At 39.8% G+C, this 26,658-nt stretch overlaps 2 protein-coding genes across 4 annotated transcripts in view; one reads left to right on the top strand and one right to left on the bottom strand.

The window, feature by feature from the left end:
- MILR1 (mast cell immunoglobulin like receptor 1) overlaps positions 1-26,658 on the bottom strand; it is a 234,616-nt gene that overhangs the window by 184,215 nt on the left and 23,743 nt on the right. The window contains exon 8 of one of the 3 annotated variants that reach the window (XM_081271485.1): positions 15,366-15,700. The exons of the other annotated variants lie outside the window; for them this stretch is intronic. The gene's annotated coding sequence lies outside the window, so the exon portion shown is untranslated. Of the gene's footprint in view, positions 1-15,365; positions 15,701-26,658 lie in introns of those variants that run through there. 3 annotated transcript variants of the gene reach the window in all.
- POLG2 (DNA polymerase gamma 2, accessory subunit) lies at positions 2,521-15,231 on the top strand. Its single transcript, XM_081271482.1, has 8 exons — positions 2,521-3,241; positions 7,107-7,233; positions 7,357-7,462; positions 8,468-8,641; positions 10,246-10,386; positions 10,502-10,582; positions 12,403-12,503; positions 14,997-15,231. The coding sequence occupies exons 1-8, from the start codon at positions 2,683-2,685 to the stop codon at positions 15,160-15,162; spliced, it is 1,455 nt and encodes a 484-aa protein (XP_081127608.1). The 5' UTR covers positions 2,521-2,682; the 3' UTR covers positions 15,163-15,231.

Here is a 26,658-nt window from a genome sequence, read left to right as displayed (position 1 = left end):
CCCTTTTAAAATGGGATTGATTTAGGTAAATTTATGATTTTTTAGACTTAAATTGTATAAAAGCTTTGTCAGCTTCCAACATCAGGGAGCCATTTTTAATAGCCTGTGTTCCTTATTTGTTAGGATGAAAAAACAGTAGTAAGATAATAGAATCACCTGTATGGAATTGGAACAAACATATATGACTATTCTTTTGCAAAATCTATAAAGAGCTTCAAATAACTTGCTTTTTCAAAAAGATTATATCAGCAGCTGGGTTACATAGAGTGCTTTCCTCACATGCAAAAGGCCCTGGGTTCAATCCCCAGTACCACGAAAAAAAAAACATTCATGCTCTTGACTGTATTGTGAACAACAAACATTTAAGTCTGAGAACTGAGTCTTTACTGATTGAATATGCATAATGTCCTTAGTGCAGATTACTTGTAGATTCTAGTCTTTAAAGACTTCAGGTATCTTGGTCATACTGAGAGTCATGAATGTCCTCATGACTCTAGAGGTCTTCAAACTGTAAGGTCTGTTCATACTCTTAACGGGGGAAACCTCATCAAAATGTTTAATCTGAGGCAACATAACCAAAAGCACAGTGAATTATAAGGGTCAGGTCTTCATGTTAGATTCTAGAGATTATTGCTTTAAAAGAAAAAAAAAATCCAGGGGATAGTATTAGAGTTAACTTTGGTTCACCCACCTTTCTAATTTTACCAATGACTACTTCCCTATAGGGTCTGGTATATGTTTACCTCAGGATGTGGAAAGTCTAAAGTAGAGTCTTCATTTAAATTCTGAGGATAAAGTTGAGGCTTTGATGGTAATGCCTTACCTCTGAAATGTAAAATGAGAACATGCTTAGGGTGGGGGCTGGGATAGGGAGTGGTATTTCTAGGACTAATAAACATTGAAAACTGAATTCAGCCTCTAGAACCCTGCCTGAATAGTTTTCAATGGCATGGGTTAGTCTTGTGATTTTTAACTTAAAAAAAGCTTTTGGGATAGGTTGGAGCACTTATTACATATTTATTGTTTAATGTCTTTAACATGAGCCTTTTTAATTTGTAAACATATGGAAGTGATTGTGGGACTGTGGAAAAAAACATTTACCTTTGAAATTTTAACACAGTCCACTTTTTAGCATGTGTGTTGTGTCCAGCCTGTGGTTGTCTAATAAATGTGATTTTTTTTCCTCCCCATTCTCTTCCTTTATTTATTTGCGAAGAAGCCTCTTCCTTAGTGAATTAGTGTAGAAGAACATTTATTACTATAATTGTTTACCTTCTCTCTCCCCCATCTGTTAACACCCACTTTGTAAGGAATTATTTCTTGAGCCTGTCCAACTTTTCCATGATCCAACGTCCTCATCCCTTTGGAGACAAGGACTGGCCTCAAAAACATCCTGCCTTTTGAGTTGCTGGCGTTATAATTTTGGGCCACCCAGCAACAACCAAATATAGCTAAATGACTACCCTTTGTAAACAGCCCCTTCCTTGGAACCTAGTGAAATGTAGCTTGTTACTCTTTACTGGGCCTATTAATCTTAAAAACTTTCCAGAACCACCTAAGGGAAGCTATTAGGAAATGAAGTTTGGAATCAGCGACTTTTTATCTCTGGCTGTACTTTCCCACTAAGCAATTAGTCTCTTCCTGTTCAAAAAGTGATTGTAAAGTCATCACATGTCTGCTAGATAGGTGGTTGAGGGGTCTGATCTTGGGAGTCTAAACCCAGGCAAACATCCCCTTTTGAAAAAGGCTGCTTGTACCTTAGGGGTTCTGTATCAGGGGAGGGCTTTTTTAAAACACAGCTGGAGGGATGGGGGTCATAGCTCAGTGGTAGAGCGCTTGTCTAGCATGTGTGAGGCACTAGGTTCTTATCTTGGCACCCAAGTCCATTGACTAAAAAGTATTTAAAAAAAAAAAATGGCTGGAGCTCAATTCAAGACAACTCCAGGAGCTTTCTACCGGCAGCATTTGCCCAGAAAATCTGGGTCTAAACCATCATAAATGGTTAAAAAAAAAATTTTTTTTTTAATTTGGGGGGAGAGGGAGTACTGGGGATTGAACTCGGGAGCATTCGACCACTGAGCTGTGGCTTTTAATCTGTCTTCTTTTGATCACCGGTACTGACCTTACATCATGGGTCTCACTACGTTGCTTAGCGCCTCGCTTTTGCTGAGGCTGGCTTTGAACTCGCGAGCCTCTGGGAGTACAGGCGGGCACCACTGAGTCTGGCTAAAACCTTTTTAAAAATGGAAGCCAAATTTTATTTTTGTATACACCTAAGATTAAGTAGTTTATTTAAATGGTGATTTGGAGAACACAAATTTTGGTCGTATTTCTGGATTTCAAAGTATGGAAGTTAAAGTTGACTCAAGTGACTGCAGGACGCTGGTGAAAAGTAGGTGAGATACGGGTGAAAAAGGACCAATGACCAGCAATTGCCCGCTGGGGAGCCGGGGCGGGGGGCGGGCGCTACTACACTACAGTAGGTAGACGGTAAAGATCCCGTGAGCAACACCGGACGGGGCAAGCCGGAAGTGGCTGTCAATGCAGTGATTCACTTCCGGAGGCGGGTCCTTCCAGCGCATGCTCGTTTCCATCGCCTGCGGCGTCGTCCCCTACAGTTTGTGGCAGTTTGTTGGGCTCTTCACAGTGATGGGGTATCGTGCTCTTTAACTCTTGAAGGAGATGCGCTCTAATGTAGCCATCAGGGCCTGCCGAAAAGTTTGCAGGTGTCTGTTGTCTGGGTTTGGGGGTCGAATAGAAGGGGGACAAGCCGAGCGTTTGGCGGAAAGGAGTGGCTCCCTCGGAGGGCACCCGAACGCCCACGCGGAGCTCGCCCGGGGCTGCGAGGACACGGAAGCCACCGAGTCTGCCGAGAGTGAGGCGCTGGTGGAGGTTTGTCAGAGAAGGCATTTTCTTAGCGGAACTAAGCAGCAGCTTAGCCGAGATTCTCTTCTGAGCGGGTGCCACCCGGGTTTTGGACCTTTGGGCATAGAGCTGCGGAAGAACTTGGCCGCAGAATGGTGGTCCTCGGTGGTGGTGTTCAGGGAGCAGGTCTTCGCGGTGGACGCCGTCCACCACGAACCAGGCCCTTCACTTCCGGGAGACGGCGCCTTCAGGTTAGTTTCGGCAGAAACTCTACGAGAAATCTTGCAAGACAAAGAACTGAGTAAGGAACAGCTAGCAGCATTTCTTGAGAACTTATTAAAAACTTCTGGGAAACTCCGGGAGAATCTTCTTCACGGTACGGTTCTTCACGATTTCATGCTTCAAAAACAGGTTTGGGGTAGAAAGGCAAACTCACTAAGTTTGGGGATTGCATCTGGTCCTTTTTTTTCCCCATGCAAAGGAAGTCATCTGGGTCTCTCCTCATTGAAGTGGTCCGTGGAGCAAATTGGTCCATGGAATTATTACTGTTTCTTAAAGAATTTGAATGGAAGAAGCTAGTAATGCTCTCAGTTTCACCGAGCAACCCCATAGACTTCTACAGCTCAATTGAATAGCCTAGAATTAAGAGCCGAGTTCAATCAAGTGTTTGAACCATTTGCTCATTGTTAACAAAAATGTTTACAAATATTTCCACAGTTACCTAATTGACTAATCAAAAGGTTTTTCTTTTCCCGCTTGAGCAAAAGAAAAAAATTCATCCTTTCTCCCCAAATTAATCTTACTGAAAACTGATCTGCAGACTGGTTTGACCCTTTAGGTAATGTTTGAGTTTGCCAACTCTTAAGACTAATCAAGCTATATAAGTAATTGTTGAGTGAATACACAGTAATTTGTGGGGCATCGTTGGCCTTTAAAGTCAAACACAACATAATGCCAAAATTCTGAAAGAAAAAAGGACCTCAGGTTCTTTACAGGACATACTTGCTGCCATAGGGTCTTATTTTTGTGAAATTTTGTCTTTGCCATCTTAGTACTATAGAGTAACTTAAAATATCGTAAACATCCATAGTTATGCCCATATTGTAAAAAGGTTTTTTTAATGAAATAAAGCAAATAAAAACAAACTGGTCAGATGCTGAGGTTGTCACACTCAGTGGTAGAGTGCTCAACTAATATGCATGAGGCACTGGGTTCGATCCTCAGCACCACATAAATATGAAATAAAGATATTGTGTCAACCTAAAACTAGAAAATAAATATTTTTAAAAATTGGTCATCAGTATGATGGTTTCTATTCATAACACTTTATTTCATGATGGCTTTACTTTGGGATGTTGAATCACTATCTGCTCATTTACCATGACCAGGAAACAGATCATCATCTTTCCTGTCTGTCAAATGGAAGCATGGTCTTTCCAGGTTCAGAATTAGAAAAATGAGACATCCATTCATTTGAGCATCTATTTAGTTAGGAAACTTACTTGATTTAACTGCCAGTTCCTTAGTTGTTTAGTGTTTTTAGCTTAAAGTTTCCCAGTTTGCCTTTTTTTTCTGTTCCAAGTGCCTTTGTGCCCTTCCATCCCATATCTGAACTGTTGTGATACCCTCTACTTATAAGTTTTAAAAGTTTCTTAGCCATTCTGTCTCCAAATACTGACCTGCCCTATTTTTATGCCTATATGTGACTAATTATGTTAGACCTTTTCCCCATCTTGTCATCAATTTTTTCAACATATTAACCATGTTTTAATGTTCATGTCTAATAACTCTAATGTATCTATTTTTAGTATCTGTTTCTCTCTGAGCTTTTAGTCATTTGGACTCTGATATTCTAGGTAATTCATACATAAAAAGTTGTAGAGATAAATTGAAGTTACAGGTGGTGGTTTCTTCCTGGGAGGATATACTTTTGCTCTGGCAAATGCAGAGAGGGAGTGGGGTGCATAGCTTCTTTTTTTCTTTCTTTTTTTCTCATACCAGAGATTAAACCCAGGGGGACTTAACCATTGAACCACATCCCCAACCCTTTTTATTTTGAGACAAGTTGCTGAGGGCCTCATTAAGTTGCTGAGACTGGCTTTGAACTTGTGATATTCCTGCCTCAGTCTCCCAAACCTTGTGATGCATATCTTCTTAACACAATCAGGGACTCAGCTGATGAGGGATGTGGCTTCAGATCTTCACCTCTAGTGTGTAGTCCTATTGGTGTCCCCAGTAAAAATTGGGTATTTACCAGGCCTGCTCTTTTTTGGTGAGTCACCAACAACAAGTTTTGTATTTCCCAGTAACAGCATTCAGCAGGATGCTCTGCTACTTGGGGAATTTGAAGAGCTTCACTAAATATTGAGTTCACCTCTCTGTTCTTCCCTACTTTCCAGATCTTGGACCCTCACATTCCTTTCTGCCTTGGTAATGTCCTGTCTTGACACAGATTTTAACAAAATTTTGACCAGTATCTCTCATTACAACTTAGTTTCCCCAAATTAGGTAACGTACAGTGCTGTAATTTACTGAGATGTATTCTGAGTGCACAAAGAACTTTTTTTACAATTCTAAGTAGAAATGTTATAATTCTAACTCTGAAATTATTTAACGTATATTAGAAGATAAAACAAATAGGTAAATGTTATTGGTACCAAGATTTTCACTGTAAGAGAAAAGGCAAAAATAAAAAGGAAGGCAAGGATAAACTGTAATGTTAATTGTGAACTGTGAATATCAGCATGAACTCATGTAAAACTACATATTTCTCAACTGTCTTTATTGAAAGAGCATAGAAGCAATGATATTCCATAGCAATGAGCACACTTAGCTCCAAGATCTTAATTTCTAAAATGAACCAATGCTTGGAGAAGTGGCTGATTCCAGGTCTTGGACAGGGAAAGTACTAGGTGAGTTTGGAACACTTAATGGGACTAGAAAGCAAAGGGACACAGAAGCTAGCTTGATTTTGCACAAATTGAGCATTTAAAAAACATTGATCACGATGGATCATAACGCACTACGTAAAATAAATCTTACAGTCCATAGTGTTAATTAAAAAAAAAAAAAAAGTAATGAAGCCAAGGGTAGAGAAGAAGGGGTAGAAAAAGCAATTGTTTTAAAATATCAGGTGGGATATTATTGGAAAGCAGGATATTATTGGGGAGTAGATACTTACTACCTTAACTAAATAATCAAATTTGGTTGTGTAAGTATTAGAATAATGTGTGCTTTCCTGCTAAAAATAATTAACTCAAATTCAGTCTTAAGAAAACAGTAGATAGGGACTGGGACTCAGTGGTAAAGGGCTTGCCTAGCACATGTGAGGTGCTGGGTTTGAACCTCAGAGCCAAATAAAAATAAAGATGTGTAAAAAAAAAAAGAAAAGAAAACAGTAGACAAATTACAAATGTGAGATAATGAATGACAGTCTGGATTAGAAAGCAAATGACAAAAATGTCATTGAAAGCAAAGTTGAGTTGGGAAGTCTTCTCAGTGGAAAGATTAAGAAACCTAAAATGCAGTACATGGACCTTAATTAGAAAGAAAAGAGCAAAAAATGATAATTTGGGTGACAGAATAAAATATGAACCATGTGGGCTGAGGTTGTGGCTCAGCGGTAGAGCGCTCGCCTAGCGCATGGGAGGCCCTGGGTTCGATCCTTGGCACCACATATAAATAAATAATATAAAAGTATTGTGTCCAACTACAACTAAAATAAATATTTAAAAAAATATCAACCATGTGCTGAATGATACTGTGGTTAATTTTTAGGTGTAATAAAGGTAAGCCGAGAGTAGTTTTTGTTTTATAGGAGTTGCATGTTGAAGTGTTTGGGTGAGAATAAGAAAAAGAAAACTAGGGAAAATGTTGATTATTGATGATTTTAGGTGAAGGGTATGCAGGTGTTCATTATATACAAGTGTCTACTATTCTTTCAATTTTCTTACAGATTTGAAAATCTTCAAACTAACAGTTTGGGGGAAACTACCAAAAATTAAGTGGTAATTTAAGATTTCTCTTCATTAGCTCCATGCTACTTACACTGCTGTGTTAACATTACACTATTAGTTTGTCTACAGATAAAAATGATTTGAGGAATGGGGATATAGCTCAATTGGTAGAGTGCTTGTCTTGCATGCACAAGGCCCTGGGTTCAATCACCAGCACCACAAAAAAAAAAAAAAAAAAAGGTTTCTGGAGTAGAATTTATACATGACTGGTGTGTTTTTTGACAGGTGCCTTGGAGCAGTATGCTAATTGCCTGGATCTGGTAAACAAGAGGCTACCTTATGGCCTCGCTCAGATTGGAGTTTGTTTTCATCCTGTTTCTGAAATAAAGCAGATTCCTAGTGGTGTTAAAAGGTACAAAATATGGCAAATAACCTAGCCTTGTATTTAAAAATAGTCAAGAACCAGATATTTCCACTTTTGGATAAATTATAAAATTTTCTGATGAGCTAACTCTGATATTTTTGATGTCTAAAGAATTGGTGAGAGGACTGAAGCTTCACTAGTATGGTTTACTTCTGCAAGGACTTCAAGCCAGTGGCTTGATTTCTGGTTGCGTCATCGACTCCTGTGGTGGAGAAAGGTACTACAATTATAACTTTATAGTTAACAAGTAAATCATCTTAATGTGTCAAAAGTAATGCTTTTCTGTGTGACAAATGAACTTAGATTTGATGTAGTTACATTATATTTGTAAGAGATAGCTATAATAAATCAACAAATAAAAATAAAAATTTTTTGTAATGACTTTCATTGTTCAGATTATAGACTTTCTTTGGTAAAGACACTTTTTGAGCTCAGATACTGTTGTTGATAAGAAAGTAGAATTCAAGCCAGGCGTGGTGGTGCACTCTAGTAGTCCCAGTTACTCAGAAGACTGAGGCAGAAGCGTTTCAAGTTCAGACGGGGCACCTTAGCAGGCACTGACTCAAAAAGAGCTTGTCGGGAGTGGGGGGTAGCTCAGTGGCAAAGCACTTTCCTAGCATGCTTGATGCCCTGGGTTCAATCCCCAGGACTGAGAGAACCATACAAGGTAGAATTCAAACCCCTCACCTGCCATTCTTTTCTGGGGAAAGTTCGACCCTTTCCTCTTTCACAGTGTCAGCATTTGCTTCCTATCTCTGTGAATGCTCCATGTTAGTCAAAATGGTTTTTATAATTTAAAATCAAGTTTTTTTATATAATGAAAAGTTGAAGGGTTTTGTATTGCTGTAGTCTTACCTTTTCCCAACTTTTAAAAACCCCAAACCTAAACTAAACGGAAAAATCATAAATAACCAAGCACTTTACAGAAGGATAAGAATGGTGACCACACTTTTTTCTTTATCCAGTTTAGTTCATGTTTAAATTCCCTCTTATTCATTGGCTACAAAAAGTAGCATCAATAGTTTTTCTCACCTGTTCTTTCAGACTAAAAACGAGTATGTTTAGCAGTATACTCACGCATACTTAATTAAATTTCAGAAGTTTTACTTGGGACTTGACTGGTTTCAGTCAGTTGCTGGATAGAGTCTTAGGCAACTTTAATTCTTAGGACTAATTAGGGGATTAGTGGTAAAAAGTTAATGAGACAAACTTTCTTTTCCAGTTTGCCATGAGTCCATCTAATTTCAGCAGCAGTGATTGTCAGGATGAAGAGGGACGTAAAGGAAACAAACTTTACTACAATTTTCCCTGGGGAAAGGAGCCAATAGAAACTCTGTGGAATCTAGGGGATCAAGAACTCCTACGCAAGTATCCTGGAAATGTGTCTAAATTACACGTACGTTTTTTCCTTGAGCTCCTGTGTGCTTTTTACCCAGATTCTCTGATCATTTCTGAACCATTTGAGAATGATTGCAGACCTGGTGTCCCATCACCCTTTAATATTTCAGTGTGTATTTTTCAGGTGACCCCTATATAACCACAGTGCAGCCATCAAAGTCAGGAAATTAGCAGCAATCCATTGTTACTATCCATTCCACAGAACCCTTCAGATTCAACTGGTAGGCCTGGTGAGGACCTTTATAGATCCAGGATCTAATCTGGATCACGTGTGTTCTATAGTCTGCTTCAGATGAACAGTTTCTTTTATCTTTCTTGATCTTTCATGACCTTGGCACTTTTGAGGTGTGCAGGCTAGTTGCTTTGTAGAATGACCTTGGAGTGGATTTGTCTGGTTTATGTCAGAAGCAGTGCCACCTCTTCCAACGCACCCCATTGGGAGGCACATGGCATCAGTACATCACTGAGAATGCTGACTTTAACCTCTTGGTTCAGATGGTATCTGCTAGAGTTCTCTAATGCTAATAAACATTTTGTATTTGTTAATGTGTTAATAAGTCCTTGGTGGCAGATAGTTTTTTGTCCCTAAATTTTGCTGCATCCATCCATCATTTTTGCCCAAATAAGCTATCACTGTGAGGATCGTCAAATTTTTTTTAATACCAATTTCATTATTCCTTCTACATTTATTGGTCAGCAATATACTATAGGGGAGAGCTGTTCTTCTTTCCCCATTTATTCGTTTTCTTGTATTGGTATGGATTCACAGATTTCTGTTTTTATGATAGGGTCCAATCTATTACTGTCAGTATTGATTTTCATTCCCAAATTGTCCTAGACATATCCGGTGTCCTTTACTTTTCGCCCCTGTGCTGGGGATTGAATCCAGGGCCTTATGCATGGGAAGCAAGCTCTCTATCACTGAGCCACATCCCCAGCCTTCCAATGTCCTTTTGACATGTTCCATCATCCTCTCTATTAGCACTTTCTCACCTTTTTATAACAAATTGTCATAAAAATATGAAGTTCATTTTATATTTTCTTTATTTAGCTATGAAGTCAGCCATTTCCTATTAAAGGAATAATGTTTTTAAAAAAACTGATTTTGCTATTTTTTTCATATTTGAGATGATTCTTCAATTTAAAAGAGAAATAAGTTTATCAATACTTGATGTATATAATGTATTTATTATATTTTATATTCATAATTACAGCTTTAACCCAAAAGTCAAGTTCTTAAGAGATGTTTATTAGAGTGTTCCCTTTCTAGCTACCATTCACCTAGGAAGCACTGAGAAAAGGTGGCACTTGCTCCACTCCAGCTTAGTCCATCCATTCTGGGTGCAGAGCCCAGCACTGTTGTGTTGTAGATTCACAGCTGACTGTGAGTGGCTGCTGCCTGGGATCCACTGGTGAAATCTGAACTCCCTGTGCAGAATGTGTCCCCATCATCTTTGTGCCCAGTGCCTAGCATAGGCCTGGTCCAGACGGGATGCTTTGGGAATTGAATTCCTAAGTTTGTATTCTGATCATATAATTCTGAAATATATAATTTTAATAAAGAGTTCTGTTAATGTGACAACTTTAGTCTTTTCTGTGAAGGGCCGAGATGGACGGAAAAATGTGGTACCTTGTGTCCTGTCTGTAAGTGGGGATCTGGACCGAGGCGTGCTAGCCTACCTCTATGATTCTCTCCAGCTCACCGAGAACTCCTTTGCAAGGAAGAAAATCCTTCATAGAAAGGTGCTTTTGATATTTCAGAGATGGACTTGGGAAACTAAACTTAGGGAACTTTTTCCTTTTTTTATGTTAATTGTGCCCTTTTCCTCCCTTTGCTTGTGACTTTTAATTGCCTTAGGTCCTGAAGCTCCACCCTTGCTTAGTCCCTGTAAAGGTGGCCTTGGATGTGGGAAGAGGCCCTACAGTGGAGCTAAGACAAGTGAGTTCACCCGCAAGCTGTGATTTTAATTATGACTCTTACTGCAAGTAAATTTGGTAGCTTGCCACTTGAAATTTTATTTTTATTTGCTTACTTTTGAAATGTTTTAATTAAATATTGAACTGTGGGTAAATACTGTGGATAATTACAGAGTTGAACTATGGTATAAAGGAAGCTGAATACAATTCAGTGGATTTTGCTGTTGAAGTCATGCCCACTTAGTTTCATATTTTAATGATTTTATATAGTTTTAGGGCTTGTGATGTAGCTCAGTGGTTGAGAGCTTGTCTGCAATGCCCTGGATTCAATCGCCAGCATCACCAAAAAAAAAAAAAAAAAAAACAACCCACAATTTTAGCAATTAAAATATGTATACAGATGTCTAATGGATTATTTCTTTCCATTTTATCTTAATGCTTGTTGATATAAGCAGAGATTCTAGATCAGTGATTTTGGTTTTTCTTACCTGTCTTGGTCTAATGATTAAATATTATTGAGAAAAACCAGTGGCTTGGTTTTCATTTTTGGGGGGAGATTCCTCTTTTAGCTGTCATCATTTCTGTCCAGGACTGAGACCCACCCGGCCTCTCTGGTGAGGTCTGTAAAGTGGCAGTAGTGAGCCAGCAAAGAGGACTGTGGCTTGTGCTGCACGCCCTTGCAGCTTGCAAGTTCCTAGGGTTTGAGAAACTGCTCTCAGGGACCCCGTTTGGTCATATCTGGAGGCATTTTTGATAGTCACAGGGAGGGGAAGTGGGGTATGGCCAAAGCCCCTGTGTCTGAAGTGCCCAGGGGACAAAGCCAGTGCTGGCCATTATAAATTTTCCTTTGTTTTGCTTTGCTCTCCTGCTCATTGAGAAGAAGTAAGGTCCACTGTGTCATTTAATAGTCATTACTTCTCTATTTGCAGTCAGACTTTGTCTCCAGCATTCCATGAAAACTAGTCCATTCTCTTGGGACATTTCTGTGATTGGCTTCTGGAATTCCATGCTACAAGTTTTTCTCACATTTTATCCTCCTGGCTCTTCTCTCTCTTTGATAATGGTAGCATAATCCTAGGGCTCAATTTTCACCTCTCACATGAGTTGAGAGTTAACATTGCTCTTTGAACCTGTTTTTTATCTGACAGAACCAGTTTTAGTTTAATTGGGTTTGTTTTGAATGATAATGGTGATTAAAAATCATTTGATATAAAAAAAATCTCAGAAGATTTGCATTTATTATGCAAATTATCATTTTCAGAGGAAGTATGCACTTTATAAAGTACACAATATGTAAATTATAAACATTAATATGTGGACCCAACAGAAGCCAGAGGGTCAGAGAGAGCTAGAGTAATATAGTCCAAAGAGGTCAACCTTGCCTGGACACAGAAAGGACACAAGAAAGGACAGAGAATCGATCCGGAAAGGCAAAAAGAAAATAACTCACATAGTGGCAAAAGTGGGATTAGAATGGACCAGGATAAATCTGACTCCAGACCTTTTATCTCCCCCCACCCACACCCCACAAGGCTTATCCAAAGGTGTAAAGTTCTCTAGAGGTAAGATGAACGCTTCTCACATCCTCAAATCAACTCTAAATATATCTATAAAATTTTTTTAAAAATTAATATGGGATATTAATGCCTCATTATTTCATTTTATTTTGAGTCAGTGTCTTGCTGAATTGTCTAGATTGTCCTCAGCTTGTCCAAGTAGCTGGATTACAGGTGTGTACCACTTCACCTGGACTTAAGACTGAAGAAGGTGATTTGTGGTTTCACAAAAATAGGACACTGTTTTTTATTTCTTTCTATTTGAGGTCTTTATATTTTTCTTCAGGTTTGTCAAGGGCTATATAATGAATTACTAGAAAGTGGAATTTCAGTGTGGCCTGGATACTTGGAAACCTTGCCATCTTCATTGGAACAGCTTTATTCAAAGTAAGAGAGAGTTATTTTCCTTGCATAAGAAATGTGTTTTTTTCAGTTATTACATGTGTCTTTAGTTAATGACAATTGAAATAAAACTCGAAATGTATATGTAATTTAAAATTATTCCTTATTGTCCCTTTTATAGAGCCATGTGCCCTTTAATAAACCTATTAAGTCCCACATTCTCAATTCTGCAAATATTTCAACAAAATTGACACAGGTGTACTAAATTGGTTGGATATCATAATCTAGAATTTACATATCTTTTATATATATTTTCACAAATGTATATGTAAATTATATATTTTTAAATAATTTTTTAAAGTTGGCCACAATACCTTTATTTCATGGATTTATTTTTATGTGATGCTGAGGATCAAACCTATTGCCTTACACATATGAGACAAGCACTCTACCACTGAGCTACAACTTCAGCTCCTGGAAATTATATTTTTTAAACACTATATTCATTCATCTATTACTTTTCTCAAAGACTATGTAGACCTCTAAAAAATAATAGTTATTTAAAAGTTGCCGTATGTGGTGGTATATCTGTTACTCAATTCAAGTTTCACCTCTGGGATGAGGGGACAAAATGGGTTAATTGCTATAGCAGGGAACAGAAGGTACATTTGAGCGCATGCTGTGTACAGTTCTAAAGCTTCATGTCATGAAGTATGTGTACCTCAGTTTATCCATTAGGGATGAAATTACATACATAAGGTACATTTGTTGAATCAGAACTCAAGGAACATGACGCCTTTCCTAGGCTCATTCTGAGATTAAGTGGAAGAGAATTCTATCCAAGCAGAGAGAACTAGTCTTCTCAGGGATTGGCACCTCTGCTCACCAGATTGCTCAAGACTGAAACTGGTTACTGGTTGATAACCCTTAACCTGAAAATTCAGAATCTGAAATGTTCTGAAACCTGAAACTTTTTGAGTGCTGACGTTTCACAAGTGGAAATTTCCACACCTGACCTCATGTGACAGGTTGCGGTCAAAACCCAGGTGCACCAAAGATGTCAGCCTGCCTCCTAAATAGATGTCAAATTCACATCTCTGTCTTTATAGTTAAGGTCATCCAAGTTAAGGTTGAAAGAATTCCCCACGCAAAGACACTTCGCCGGGAGAATTCCAATTTTATTGCAACAAGCTGTGTGCTTATATAGAACTAAAGGGAGATGGTAGGGCTTAGATAAATGGCAGGCCGCCCGTCTATTGGCAAGTTCTTCCAGATACCAGCTCCCGCGCCCAGGAATTAGTTCTCATTGGGGCTGAGGTTCCCCGCCAGCGAGATTTGAAATTGGCGCCGGCGGGAGAGTTCACAAGGGCGGGGACTTTCGAGCCACTGCAGAGAAGAAGGTAGGAAGAAGTCCTTAGACGCCATGTTGGGGTTTTTTCTCTGGGGTACGGCTGCCGTTTATACTTTTCCCAACAAAGGTCACCAGTATCTTTTGTGTAGTATTGGATTCATCTCCTAATTGATCTCCCTTTATCTAGTCTTGCTAGTTCTGCTATTTTATTAATAAAAATGTTTCATTCTTCTTTCTTTTGGGTGTATTTTTATTTACTTATTTATTTTTTACTGTTTGTGTTGAATATATGTCTTTTGGATAAAGTGATCTGAAAGTTTGTATTCTGAACTCCTTAAAATTTACCTTCTGGATAATGTCTGCAAAAAATAGCTTTCCATTTTTAGAAACAGCAACTAATGGTTTTATCATATATCAAATGAAGAGATTGAACTTTCCAGTCCTCATAGGTTCTAGAACCTTACCTTTGAGTCATGCGGATATAACAAGTATTGTTATTATTTATGCGGCTTTTGTCCCCACATATTTTTATCCATGTATTTATTATTAAATACCTACTGTGCCTTATGCATTTTGATACTGAACAAGACAAAGTTCCCTGGTCTTGGTTTTGTGAAGCTAGAATCTAAAACAGATAACAAATAACTAAATAGATAAAATAGTTTTTGGTGGAATCCTACAAAGGAAGTAAGCATTTAATGAGATAGTGTGGCTTGCTGAGCAGAAAGGCCAGTGTAGATATATTCAGTGATTGCTGAACTACAAACTCTATTAGCAAAGCTATAAGTTATAAAGAATGCGTGTAGTTGGTATAATTTGCTGTACACCTGATCTTTACTATAACATTGTTTATTATACTAGACTTTAAAATCATTGTTCTTAAATTACAGCCAAGTTCCAAAGGCTGTAGGGGTTATGAGGTTCATCCATATCACACCAAATGATGTGTTGAGGTGCCAATGTTTATGTTTCTGGTTTTAGTTTCTCAAGACTTCCTCAATTACAGTCCATTACAAACTCTAGGAATTTTGCTTTGAATATGATTCGGAAACAAAAAAAGTTGGGTTTGTCTGCTTCAGCTCTCAGGCCCTGACCTTGAGTTGGAAGTGGCAGGGCTGTGGTTGAAGCTGGCACTGTGGGTTTGTGTATTTGAGTTCATGTGTTTTGTTGAACTTCTCTTTTCTTAGGTATGATGAAATGAGTATCCTCTTCACAGTTTTGATTACTGAAACTACTTTGGAGAATGGATTAATACATCTGAGAAATAGAGATACCACAATGAAGGAAATGATGCATATATCCAAATTAAAAGACTTTTTAATCAAGTATATGTCATCAGCTAAGAATGTATAGGTTTTCACATTTGTATAATAAATACTCTCCTAATTTGGTTGTTTTGTGTTCATTTGGATTGTTTTTAGTCCCTTTGCACTAAGAAGTAGACATTTTTTGGTGCTTTCTTTGATTTATTTGTTATTATACTTTTGATGTATTTTATCATATCAAGAATATGTTAAGCTACAAGAAACAAAAATCCTACTATACTGGTTTAAGCAATTTGAGGTTTGTTTTTCTCATATAACAAGAAATGCTGGGGACAGACCATCTAAAGCTAGTGTAACTCTGTATAGTTAGGGACCTAGGCACTGGGTTGACCACCATCTGTAGTGTGTTGACTTGTCGCCTCCTGATCACAGGTGACTGTTGCATTTCCAGCCTTCTTGTCCACCTTCTAATTAGGAAAGTCAAGGAGACAAGAGCTAGCCAGTGAAGATTCTTCCCATTTTAGTTATGAAAATAAGACCTTTCCTAGTCACTGCAATCAGAAGATCTCTCCATCTCATTGATCAGAATTGGGCCATGTGGCAGTTGGTCCAGAATCAGTCACCATCTAAGGAAATGAGAATGCACTGATTTAGTAAAATGTAGCTTATCCCTTGGAGTACAGTATTATCTTACTGTCTGACCATGGGTTTTTTTATCAGGAAAAAAAAAAAGGGTTTTTTGTAGTCCTAAGGATTGAACACAGAGGCACTTTACCACTAAGCTATATCCCCAGCCCTTTTTATTTTATTTTGAGACAAGTCTTGCTAAGTTGCTGAGGCTGGCCTAACACTTCCAATCCTCCTGCCTCAGCCTCTTGAGTAGCTGTCTCAACATAAAAAATTCAAGAAGGGCAGGGGCTATGACTCAGTGGTAAAGCACCCTGGGTTCAATCCCTAATACAGGGGAGGGGCGTAATTTACATAAAAATAAATTTACCTATTTCAAGTGATAAGTTTTGACAAGTAACTACCAACACAATGACAACAGGACATTTTCATCACCCCAAAACATCCCCTCATGACATTTTAGTCTGCCTTAGTAGGGAACCTTATTAGGTTGAGAGCTATATAGCTGGACTGTTTCTTTTTGACAGAACTTCCCCCAACCCAGATGCTTTTAATGAATTTTCATGCTCATAAATATTTTATTTATTCTTATGTGGTGCTGAGGATCGAACCCAGGGCATCACACGTGCTAGGTAAGTGCTCTACTGCTGAGCCATAACCCCAGCCCTCATAAATATTTTCACAAAGTAAAAATTTACAGACTTTAATTTTTTTCCTCTCATTGATGTTGTTAAGCCACATTGCTCTCTCTTTTTTTTTCTTTAAAGAGAGAATTTTTAATATTTATTTTTTAGTTTTCGGCGGACACAACATCTTTGTATGTGGTGCTGAGGATTGAACCCGGGCCGCACGTATGCCAGGCAAGCGCGCTACCGCTTGAGCCACATCCCCATCCTCAACACAGCTCTCTATTGAAACATGTTAGAAACCTATGAGGCTGGGTGCAGTGGTGTCTATCTTAAATCCCAGCTATTCATTGGCTGAGGCAGGTGGATAGAAGAAAGGCCTGGAATAACCCCAGAGCAGAGAGCCAGCCAGGAAGGCAGGAGTGAGCAAAGGGGAGACAGGTGGGAGATGAGACCTGAGAGGGCACGTCCTTCCACGAGGGCCACAGTGAGGAGGTTGGAAACCACTGGGACAGGAGGGGACCGTTCCAGCAGAGAGTGGGTGTGGGGAGCCATTCTGACACGTGATTGGGTGACTCCCGTTAAGGGCCTGAGGCGCTCTGGCTGTGTCGGAGCTATCCCGACCCTTTCCTGATGAGAGAGCCCATCCGTGTGGGGGTGTGCGTGACCACTGACCCCGGAGACCCAATCACTGACCCTGACCTTGGAGTGCAGCCCCCCCTCAACCTTCATTGGATGGAATTCTCCCCTGAATCTCTTGTCCCCCAAATAAAAGGCTACTCCCCGGCGTGTTCGCTCTCTCTCTCTCCTGCTAGCCCAGAGTAATCCTCGCTGCCCTGCTGGGCGGCTAGAGGTGGGAATCAGGGAGGCGAGCCGTCTCGGACCTAGCAATGTAAAATAAGTGTTGAGAGCCACAGCCAAAGGGGCCCCAGCAAACTTCCAGCTGCCAGCAACCAGCTGCCAGCTGATGATTGGCTCACAGTGGCCCCAGCAACATCTAGCTGATTGGCTCCTCTGCGGTGATGTTCATTGGGCTGTTTCCCTGCCCTTCAGACTGCCAGCTGATGATTGGCTCACAGCGGCCCCAGCAACATCTAGCTGATTGGCTCCTCCACGGAGCTGCTCATTGGGGGACTTCTTTGGCTCCGCCCACACAACCCAGCCAATCGACCTCAAGAACAGGAGGATTGTGGGAGGTGGTGAGGTTTGTGTGGGGGTGAGAGGCTTGTGGGAAGCCGGTGGTGGCAGTTGGGCTCTGAGGGGTTTTTCCTGAGGAGCTGTTTTGTTTGGCGTTTGTAGTTCTAAAAATAAAGTTTGTTTCTTTTGACAAGTGGCTCCTGAATTGTGCCCAGCCAGACTGCGGCATTTGGTGGCTCACACGGGGAGCGACTGAGGGTAAGTAAACTGCTCGCCCCTGAGGGCAGGGCGAGAGGATGGATAGCCATTCTAAGTTTCCTTTTTTGTTTTGCTTCATTTTTGTTTTAACTTGCCTGTCCCTGGAGATGAGTGAGACGGAAGAAAAACCGCTCACATCTGAGGAAAAACTATTTGCGTCTGAGGAAAAACTATTTGCGTCTGAGGAACAGATAGGGAGAAAGGACGGATGCACATGTCAGGAGGATAGAAAGGCTGTCATAATGATTTTGTGTGGTTCCATTTTTATTTCATTCTGTCTCAGTTTTGTTTGGGGTTATCTTGTTGGGTTGTATTATAGTAGAAATACGGGATCAGCAATTAGTAAAAAACAAACCGAAAGACTGTTAAGTAAATTGTTAGAGGAAGGAGGCATCGCAGTAAAATCAAGAACAGTCAGGGCATACGTTGATACAATACAACAATGTAGCCCATGGCTTTTTAAGGAGGAGTTGTTAGATATATCACAATGGAACCATCATGGTGAAGATTTAAAAAGAATAGAAAAGAACAACCCAGGGACTCTGCCAGTTGGCACATTGACATTGTGGGCGTTGGTATCTGGTTTGCTTAGTCCAAAGCCTTCAATTCAGACAAAGGTAGAGGAAGGAGAAGACATATTGATTCAAGTAAAAGAGAAGGTCTCTCAAATTAGTCAGAAAGAGGAAAAGATTCAAGTAAAAGAGAAGGTCTTTCGAGCTAGTGAGACAGAGGAAGGAAGTTTAGAGCAGAAAAAGCCATCAGGGGAAAAGTTACAACAGGAGACTGCTAATAACACCTTTCTATCAGAGAGTGTAAGTGTCCAACCATCAGCACCACCTCTACAGGAGACTGCTACTAACAGCATTCTATCACCAGAGGACATAAGTGTCCAATCAACAGCACCACCTCCATATGCTAGGAGACTCCCAACCCCCGCAGTTGATAGTTGGGATCCTGAGACAGGATCTCAAGTATGCCCTGTATTTGAGGTAGGAGGGCAGCGAATTTACCAGGGTTTAAATTTCAAAACAGTGAAGGAGCTAAAAGAGGCTGTAACAACCTATGGTCCTCAAGCACCCTTCACTGTAAGCTTGGTCGAATCCATTAACAACTTGAACATGACGCCAGCAGATTGGGCTAATATGTGTAAAGCTGTGCTAAATGGAGGACAATACCTGTTATGGAAGGTTGCCAATGAGGAATTTTGCAAGGAGACGGCTAGGCGAAATGCAGCAGCTGGTTATTCTCAGAGAAATCTAGATATGTTGTTAGGAAAGGGACCTTATGAGGATCCGCAGCAACAAATTGCATATGATCCTGGCGTATACTCACAAATTGCTGTAGATGCAGTTAAGGCATGGAAGACTTTACAAGGACATGGAGGTTTACAAGGTCAATTATCTAAGATAATACAAGGAGCTAATGAACCTTACGCTGAATTTGTAGATAGGCTTATTCAAACAGCTACCAGAATTTTTGGGAATACAGAACAAGCAATGCCATTAATAAAACAACTGGCTTATGACCAAGCGAATCGTTGGTGCAGAGATATCATTAGACCATGGAAACAGGAAGATTTAAACACATATATTAAATTATGTAGAGACATTAATGAACAAGAGCAAGTCATGGCAGCTGCAGTAAAACAGGCTTTAGATGCCAGAGACATTAATGAACAAGGGCAAATTGTGGCAGCTGCAGTAAAACAGGCTTTATATACCAGGCCAAGAACATGTTACAATTGTCAACAAACAGGACATTTTAAAAGGAATTGCCCCATAGGAGGAGGGTTTAACAAAACTAGGTATCAAAGGAGTAGAATACCGGGTATTTGCCCACGATGCCGTAGAGGGAGACATTGGGCTAATGAATGCCGTTCTCAAACCACCATAGAGGGTACTCCATTACATTGGGCTAATGAATACCGTTCTCAAACCACCATAGAGGGTACTCCATTAAAAAACGAAAAAGGACAAGGTGTTTATCCACAATATCGTGGACAAAGGCATCGGGCTCCGTTGCCAAAAAATGGACAGGGGGCCCCAATGCTCCGGGGCCCCAAACCACAAATATACGGAGCACTGGAGGAACCCAGCAACCCCATCAGGGTAGCGCCCAGGACACACTGTCCATCAGATCCCTCATCAGACAAACCAGAGGGAGCGCAGGGTTGGACATCTGCGCCTCCGCCAGATCAGTACTAACTCCAGAGATGGGAGTTCAAATCATTCCCACAGGGGTAAAAGGACCTCTTCCCAAAGGAACAGTAGGCTTATTATTGGGACGCAGCTCTTCTACTCTAAAAGGACTTTTGATAAGTCCTGGGGTAATTGATCCCGATTATGAAGGTGAAATAAAAATTATAGCCAGTTCTCCAAAGGGTATATCAGTAATTTCACCAGGAGATAGAATAGCACAGTTACTAATAATACCAAGCCTACATGATAAATTTTCCAGTCATGCTGTAGAAAGAGGTTCCAAGGGATTAGGCTCCACAGGTATAGATTGGGCTATGCTTTCTTTAAATTTAGATTCTCGCCCCATGCTAAAACTAAATATTCAAGGACATGAATTTAATGGGCTACTGGATACAGGTGCAGACCTTAGCATCATCTCTCGTCAAGAATGGCCAAAACATTGGCCATTACAACAAGCCACTCAAACGCTTCGAGGCCTAGGAGTGGCGACTAATCCTGATAGAAGCGCAATGGTATTAGATTGGAAGGATCCTGAAGGATGTGAAGGAACTATACAGCCATATGTATTGGATCATCTTCCCGTAAATTTATGGGGACGAGATGTCTTAGATCAATTAGGTTTGACATTAACAAATAACATCAATCAAAATGCACCCACTATTATGGCTAGACAAGGTTTTAGGAAAGGAAAAAGATTAGAAAAACAAGAACAAGGTTTAGCAGCACCAATACAAATAGATCAAGGAACAGACAGACATGGGTTGGATTTTCACAAAGGGCCACTGAGACAATAAAAATTACATGGAAATCAGAAAGACCAGTATGGGTTCCTCAGTGGCCCTTGACTAAAGAAAAGATACAAGTAGCCCATGATCTGGTCAAACAACAATTAGCGGAAGGACATATACAGCCTTCTGTATCTCCCCATAATACTCCCATTTTTGTCATCAAAAAGAAATCTGGTAAATGGAGATTATTGCAAGACTTAAGAGCCATTAATAATGAAATGGTCATTATGGGCCCTGCTCAATCGGGGATTCCTCAATTGTCTGCTTTGCCAAAAACTTGGTATGTTTTAGTTATAGATATTAAAGATTGTTTTTTTTCAATTCCAATTCATCCTGAGGATAGTCCACGTTTTGCATTTACTATCCCTGCACTAAATCATGAAGGTCCTGATCAGAGATATGAATGGAAAGTACTCCCTCAAGGGATGGCTAACAGCCCAACTATGTGTCAAATTTATGTTAACAAAGTAATCCAGCCACTTAGAAATCAAAATCCTGAACTACAAATATTTCACTATATGGATGATGTATTATTAGCACACAAAGCTAAAAACACATTGCTAGAATGTTATGCCACACTTACAAATTTATTAAAAAATTATAATCTAGAGATAGCAATAGATAAAGTACAATTAAATTTTCCAATTAATTATTTAGGAGTTCTATTATCCTCAACCATGGTCCGTCCACCAAAAATTCAAATACGAGTAGATCAACTCAAATCACTTAATGACTTTCAAAAGTTATTAGGAGACATAAATTGGATAAGGCCTTATCTAGGTATTCCAACAGGAGAATTGGGACCTTTATTTGATATCTTAAAAGGTCCATCAGATCCAAATTCACCCCGAATGTTAACGCCTGAAGCAAGAAAAGCATTAAAAATCATTGAAACATATATGGAAAATATGCATTTGGATAGAATTGATATAAGTTTGCCTTTATTATTTATTGTACTACCAACAAAAAATATTCCTACAGGAGTATTTTGGCAAGAAGGTCCATTATTATGGATACATTTATCTTATTCTCCTAACACTATTCTTACTAGGTATCCTGAGGCTGTAGGACAATTAGTACTCAAAGGAATAAAAACAGCAAAGGGAGTATTTGGAATTTCTCCCAATAAAATTATTACTCCATATACTATGAATCAAATTGATGAATTAGCTAATGAGTTAAATACTTGGGCAATAATCATGTGCAAATCTAATGTTTCATTTGATAACCACTTACCATCTAATCCTTTATTGTCTTTTTGGTCATTGCATCCTGTAATTTTTCCAAAAATGACAAGAAAAACACCTATCATGAATGCTCCAAATATATTCGCTGATGGGTCAAATAATGGTACAGCAGCAATAGTTACACCTGATCAAACTTTTACATTTTTAGTACCCAAACAATCAGCTCAAAAGGTAGAGCTTAATGCAGTATTACAAGCTTTTGTGATGTTTAAAGATTCTGTATATAATTTATTTTCTGATAGTCAGTATATAGTTAATGCTATAGTATCCCTTGAAGATGCTGGTAGGATTTCCCCTTCTTCTACTGTTTTCTCTTTGTTTTCCACTATACAAAGTTTAATCTGGGACAGAAAAGATCCATTCTTTATAGGACATATCAGGGCACATACAGGATTGCCTGGAGCCCTTAGTTTGGGCAATGATTTAGCAGATAAAACTACACATGACATACATATTTTCTCTACACTAGAAGAAGCTATAAATTTTCATAAAAGGTTCCATGTCAATGCTAATACTTTACAAAAGCGTTTTAAAATAACGAAGGAACAAGCTAGACAAATAATAAAACAATGTCAAAATTGTGTGACCTTTTTACCACAAGTTAATCTTGGAGTCAATCCTAGAGGATTGATACCTAACCATATTTGGCAGATGGACGTCACACATTTGCCAGAATTTGGAAAATTAAAATATTTGCATGTTACAGTTGATACTTCTTCTGGATTTTTGATGGGCTCCCTTCATGCCGGAGAAAAAACTAAAGATGTTATAGCTCATTGCTTACAAAATTTTGCCACTGTGGGCATTCCAGAACAGTTAAAAACAGATAATGCCCCTGGTTATACTTCTAGCTCTTTTAAACAATTTTGCTCATCATTTGGCATTACTCATATAACAGGAATCCCATACAATCCACAGGGACAAGGCATAGTTGAAAGAGCTCATCAAACTATTAAAATGTACTTATTAAAGCAAAAAGACGGAATTGGGAAGGGGTATATATTCCCCAAAGATAAACTTAAAATAACCCTTTTTACTCTAAACTTTTTAAATTTGGATTCATCAGGACTTAGTGCTGCAGAAAGGCATATGTGTCCAAAAAATGTACATAAGCCCAAGGTACTTTGGAAAGATATTCTAACAGGACAATGGAAAGGTCCTGACCCAGTAATTGTCTGGAGTCGGGGGTCTGTTTGTGTGTTTCCACAGGAAGAACAGCAGCCGATTTGGATTCCGGAGAGATTAACTAAAGTCCTGACCCAGTGATTGTCTGGAGTCGGGGGCCTGTTTGTGTATTTCCACAGGGAGAACAGCAGCTGATTTGGATTCCAGAGAGATTAACTAAAGCGATTTCTACAGACCAAAAAGAAGATGATTTGGCTCAAATCCATAACAGCAGATAACCAAAACTCCAATTTGGCTATCCTTACATCTGCGACAGAACCAGGATGCTTTTTTCAATATCTATTTTATTATTGCCCTTTCTCATATCATGAAGTTCTATTTTGTTTTTTGAGCTCATACAGACCTAGGTTAATGTTTTGCTGATCAGTTCTATTTTTTTTTTTTTTTGACTATAGAGTTTTAAACATTGCAATGGAGATTTCACCTGTAAAAAGTTATAAGGCCTTTACTATTATGTTATGTGTTATATGTATTATATTATGTGTGCACACTTGTGTTTTGTGTTATATGTTTGAATGTACGTATGTCCATATATCATATATGATGAGCGCTCATGAAAAAATGGATCCAAATTTATTTTTTTTTTATTCACGTGATTTAAATGGTTTAATTTAAATTGGGTAAATAACTATTAAGAATTGTTTTAATATGTAAACAAAAAAGAAGGTTAACAGATCTGTTTGTTTACTTTCACCTTTCCTTTTCATTATATTTAATAATCCTCTTCAAGATAATGTAAATTGTTAAGAAAATTGTTTTCTTTTCTCTTCAAGATAATGTAAATTGTTAAGAAAATTGTTTTCTTTTAGTGCCTTCTGGAATGTTACATAATTTTTTCTTTAGCCATTATTGCCAGAATTCCTATCTTCATCCCAGTGCCGGTGAAGACAAAGATAAAACTAATCTACAGTTTCTGCAATAGCCATCACTGAACTGCTTGCAGAACTTGCCTAAACTATGTGTCACTTGTATGCATTATGAACTCACTTGTATGCATTGTGAACTATCTGTTGGTGCAGCGACTTGTGGTAGTGTTGGAGTATTTATACTGATGATGTCATCGATTGTACAATTTTTCCAACAAGAGCCGTCAATTGGCGTGGTGTATCTTCCTCCCTTCTGCTTGTCATGACAAAGACCTCTCCACAGGTGTGGCTGTATACTGGACCGGTAGTCAATGACGGGTAAGATCCAATTACAATGGTACCAACCTAAGACAGGAGGCTGACGCCCTGAGGTCAGCTCATCCGAAGACGGGTAAGGACCATATGTAGTATTGGACAACCTAAGGCAGGCACGGTCCCCAAGCCACATGCTTGTTGTTTAAACAGAGAGGGGGAGATGTTGAGAGCCACAGCCAAAGGGGCCCCAGCAAACTTCCAGCTGCCAGCAACCAGCTGCCAGCTGATGATTGGCTCACAGCGGCCCCAGCAACATCTAGCTGATTGGCTCCTCTGCGGTGATGTTCATTGGGCTGTTTCCCTGCCCTTCAGACTGCCAGCTGATGATTGGCTCACAGCGGCCCCAGCAACATCTAGCTGATTGGCTCCTCCACGGAGCTGCTCATTGGGGGACTTCTTTGGCTCCGCCCACACAACCCAGCCAATCGGCCTCAAGAACAGGAGGATTGTGGGAGGTGGTGAGGTTTGTGTGGGGGTGAGAGGCTTGTGGGAAGCCGGTGGTGGCAGTTGGGCTCTGAGGGGTTTTTCCTGAGGAGCTGTTTTGTTTGGCGTTTGTAGTTCTAAAAATAAAGTTTGTTTCTTTTGACAAGTGGCTCCTGAATTGTGCCCCTCTTCTAACTAACTTAATGCCTAGAACCTCATTAATGAAACCACTGCGCAGGCCGCGTGGTAGAAAGTGGGCATATTGTTCATTTGAAAAGATCACTATGGGGCCTCGGATTGTGGCTCAGTGGTAGAGCGTTCACCTAGCATGCACAGGGCCCTGGATTGGATCCTCAGCACTACATAAAAATAAATGAATAGAATAAAGGTATTGTGTCCAACTACAACTGAAAAAATAAATACTAAAAAAAGATCACTGTGGAAAAGAGAATGCAGAGGAGCAGAAAGGAGACGTGTGAAGGACTCTGACCTTAGCCCCATAATGGTGGCAGGACAAGGGGTGGGGGTGCAGCAATACCTTCCTAAACTCCACAGGAGGATCCCTGCCCAGACTTTGCACTCCGGATGGTAATTCTCTGGCCTTTTCCCAGGGAAAGGTCATGCTCTGGTGCACTCTTCCCACGGGACATCTGATGGGCCACAGAGACGGGCACAGATGTCCCATGATCCTCAGGTGTCTAATTTCTCTAGCCTAAGTTATGTGCCACTGGAGAGCTCAGTCACTGTCTCTAGCAGTGCTCACTGGGAAAGGGTCAAAGGTTAGGAATGAGTCCATTCCTCTCCAGGGCAGCTGAGGAGAGAAGGGAATTAGCTCCAGGCTTCCTGAACCCATTGCTGATCACGCCCAGGCAGGTCTCCCTTGACAGCCTGAGGGAGAGGCAGCACAAGAGCAAGCTAAGGAGGCTGTAATCCTCCACCCTGGGAGCGGGAGCAGGAGCAGGACCAGCTGTGCAGGGCCCAGAGCACACGCCTGCCAATGACTTCTCAGCCCAGCGAGAGTTCTATAGATTATTGGCTGTTATCATTTGGATCTTAAATATGCCCCTAAAGACAAGTTCCCCAGCTGAAGGGGTTTGGGAGATAATGAAAACATTAGGAGGTGGGGCCCAGTTGGAGGGAGGCTGTCCTGGGAATGTGCCCTTGAAGAGTTGGTCACCAGCCCCTCTCTTCCTCTGCTCCCCCGATGCCTGGAGGTGAGGGGCTGCTTTGTTCCGTGCTGCCCCCTCCCCCCAAGATGTTCTGCCTCATCATAAGCCCAAAGCCACAGGGCCCCCACCCAGCAACTGCAGACTGAAACCTCCGAGAGCGTGAGCTAAAATAAATCTTTCCTCCTTTAAGTTGTTTTTCTCAGGTGTTTTGCCACAGAGACAGAGCCCTGACTAACACACTGGTCTTTTTCTTAATGATTAGTAAGAGCTCACTATGCATTATGGACCTTTGCACTTTATCTGAGACCTGAGTTCACAATGTTTCCCTTTCATTATTCTTGTGACTTAATTGAGGTTTTTACTTTAAATATAATTTTTAACTAGTTTATCTAATCAAATGTCCTTCATGTCTTCTGGATAGTAAGTCAAGCCTAGGAAAGTCGTCTCCATTTTAAGATTATTTTCATTTAAAAAAATTTGTTTGGTACTATGGATTGAACCCAGAGGTAATTTACCACTGACCTATATACATCCCCAGTCCTTTTCATTTTTATTTTAAGACAGGTTCTCACAAAGTTGGTTAGGGCCTCGATATATTGATAAGGTTGGCCTTGAACTTGTTATCTTTCTGTCTCAGGTTTGTTTGTGTGGTTTTTTTTTTTTTTTTTTTTTTTTTTTTTTTTTTTTTTTTTTTTTTAGAGAGAGAATTTAATATTTATTTTTTAGTTCTCGGCGGACGCAACAT

Source organism: Spermophilus citellus, assembly GCF_964194105.1.
Source record: "Spermophilus citellus genome assembly, chromosome: 17".
Classification (NCBI taxonomy): domain Eukaryota; kingdom Metazoa; phylum Chordata; class Mammalia; order Rodentia; family Sciuridae; genus Spermophilus; species Spermophilus citellus.
This window is presented reverse-complemented; position numbering and strand designations above follow the sequence as displayed.

Coding starts and splice junctions, on each gene's coding strand:
- POLG2 (XM_081271482.1), top strand. CDS start 2,683: ATGCGCTCTAATGTAGCCATCAGGGCCTGCCGAAAAGTTTGCAGGTGT. Junction 10,583..12,402: donor CTACAGTGGAGCTAAGACAA/GTGAGTTCACCC, acceptor ATTTTTCTTCAG/GTTTGTCAAGGGCTATATAA. Junction 12,504..14,996: donor TTGGAACAGCTTTATTCAAA/GTAAGAGAGAGT, acceptor CTCTTTTCTTAG/GTATGATGAAATGAGTATCC.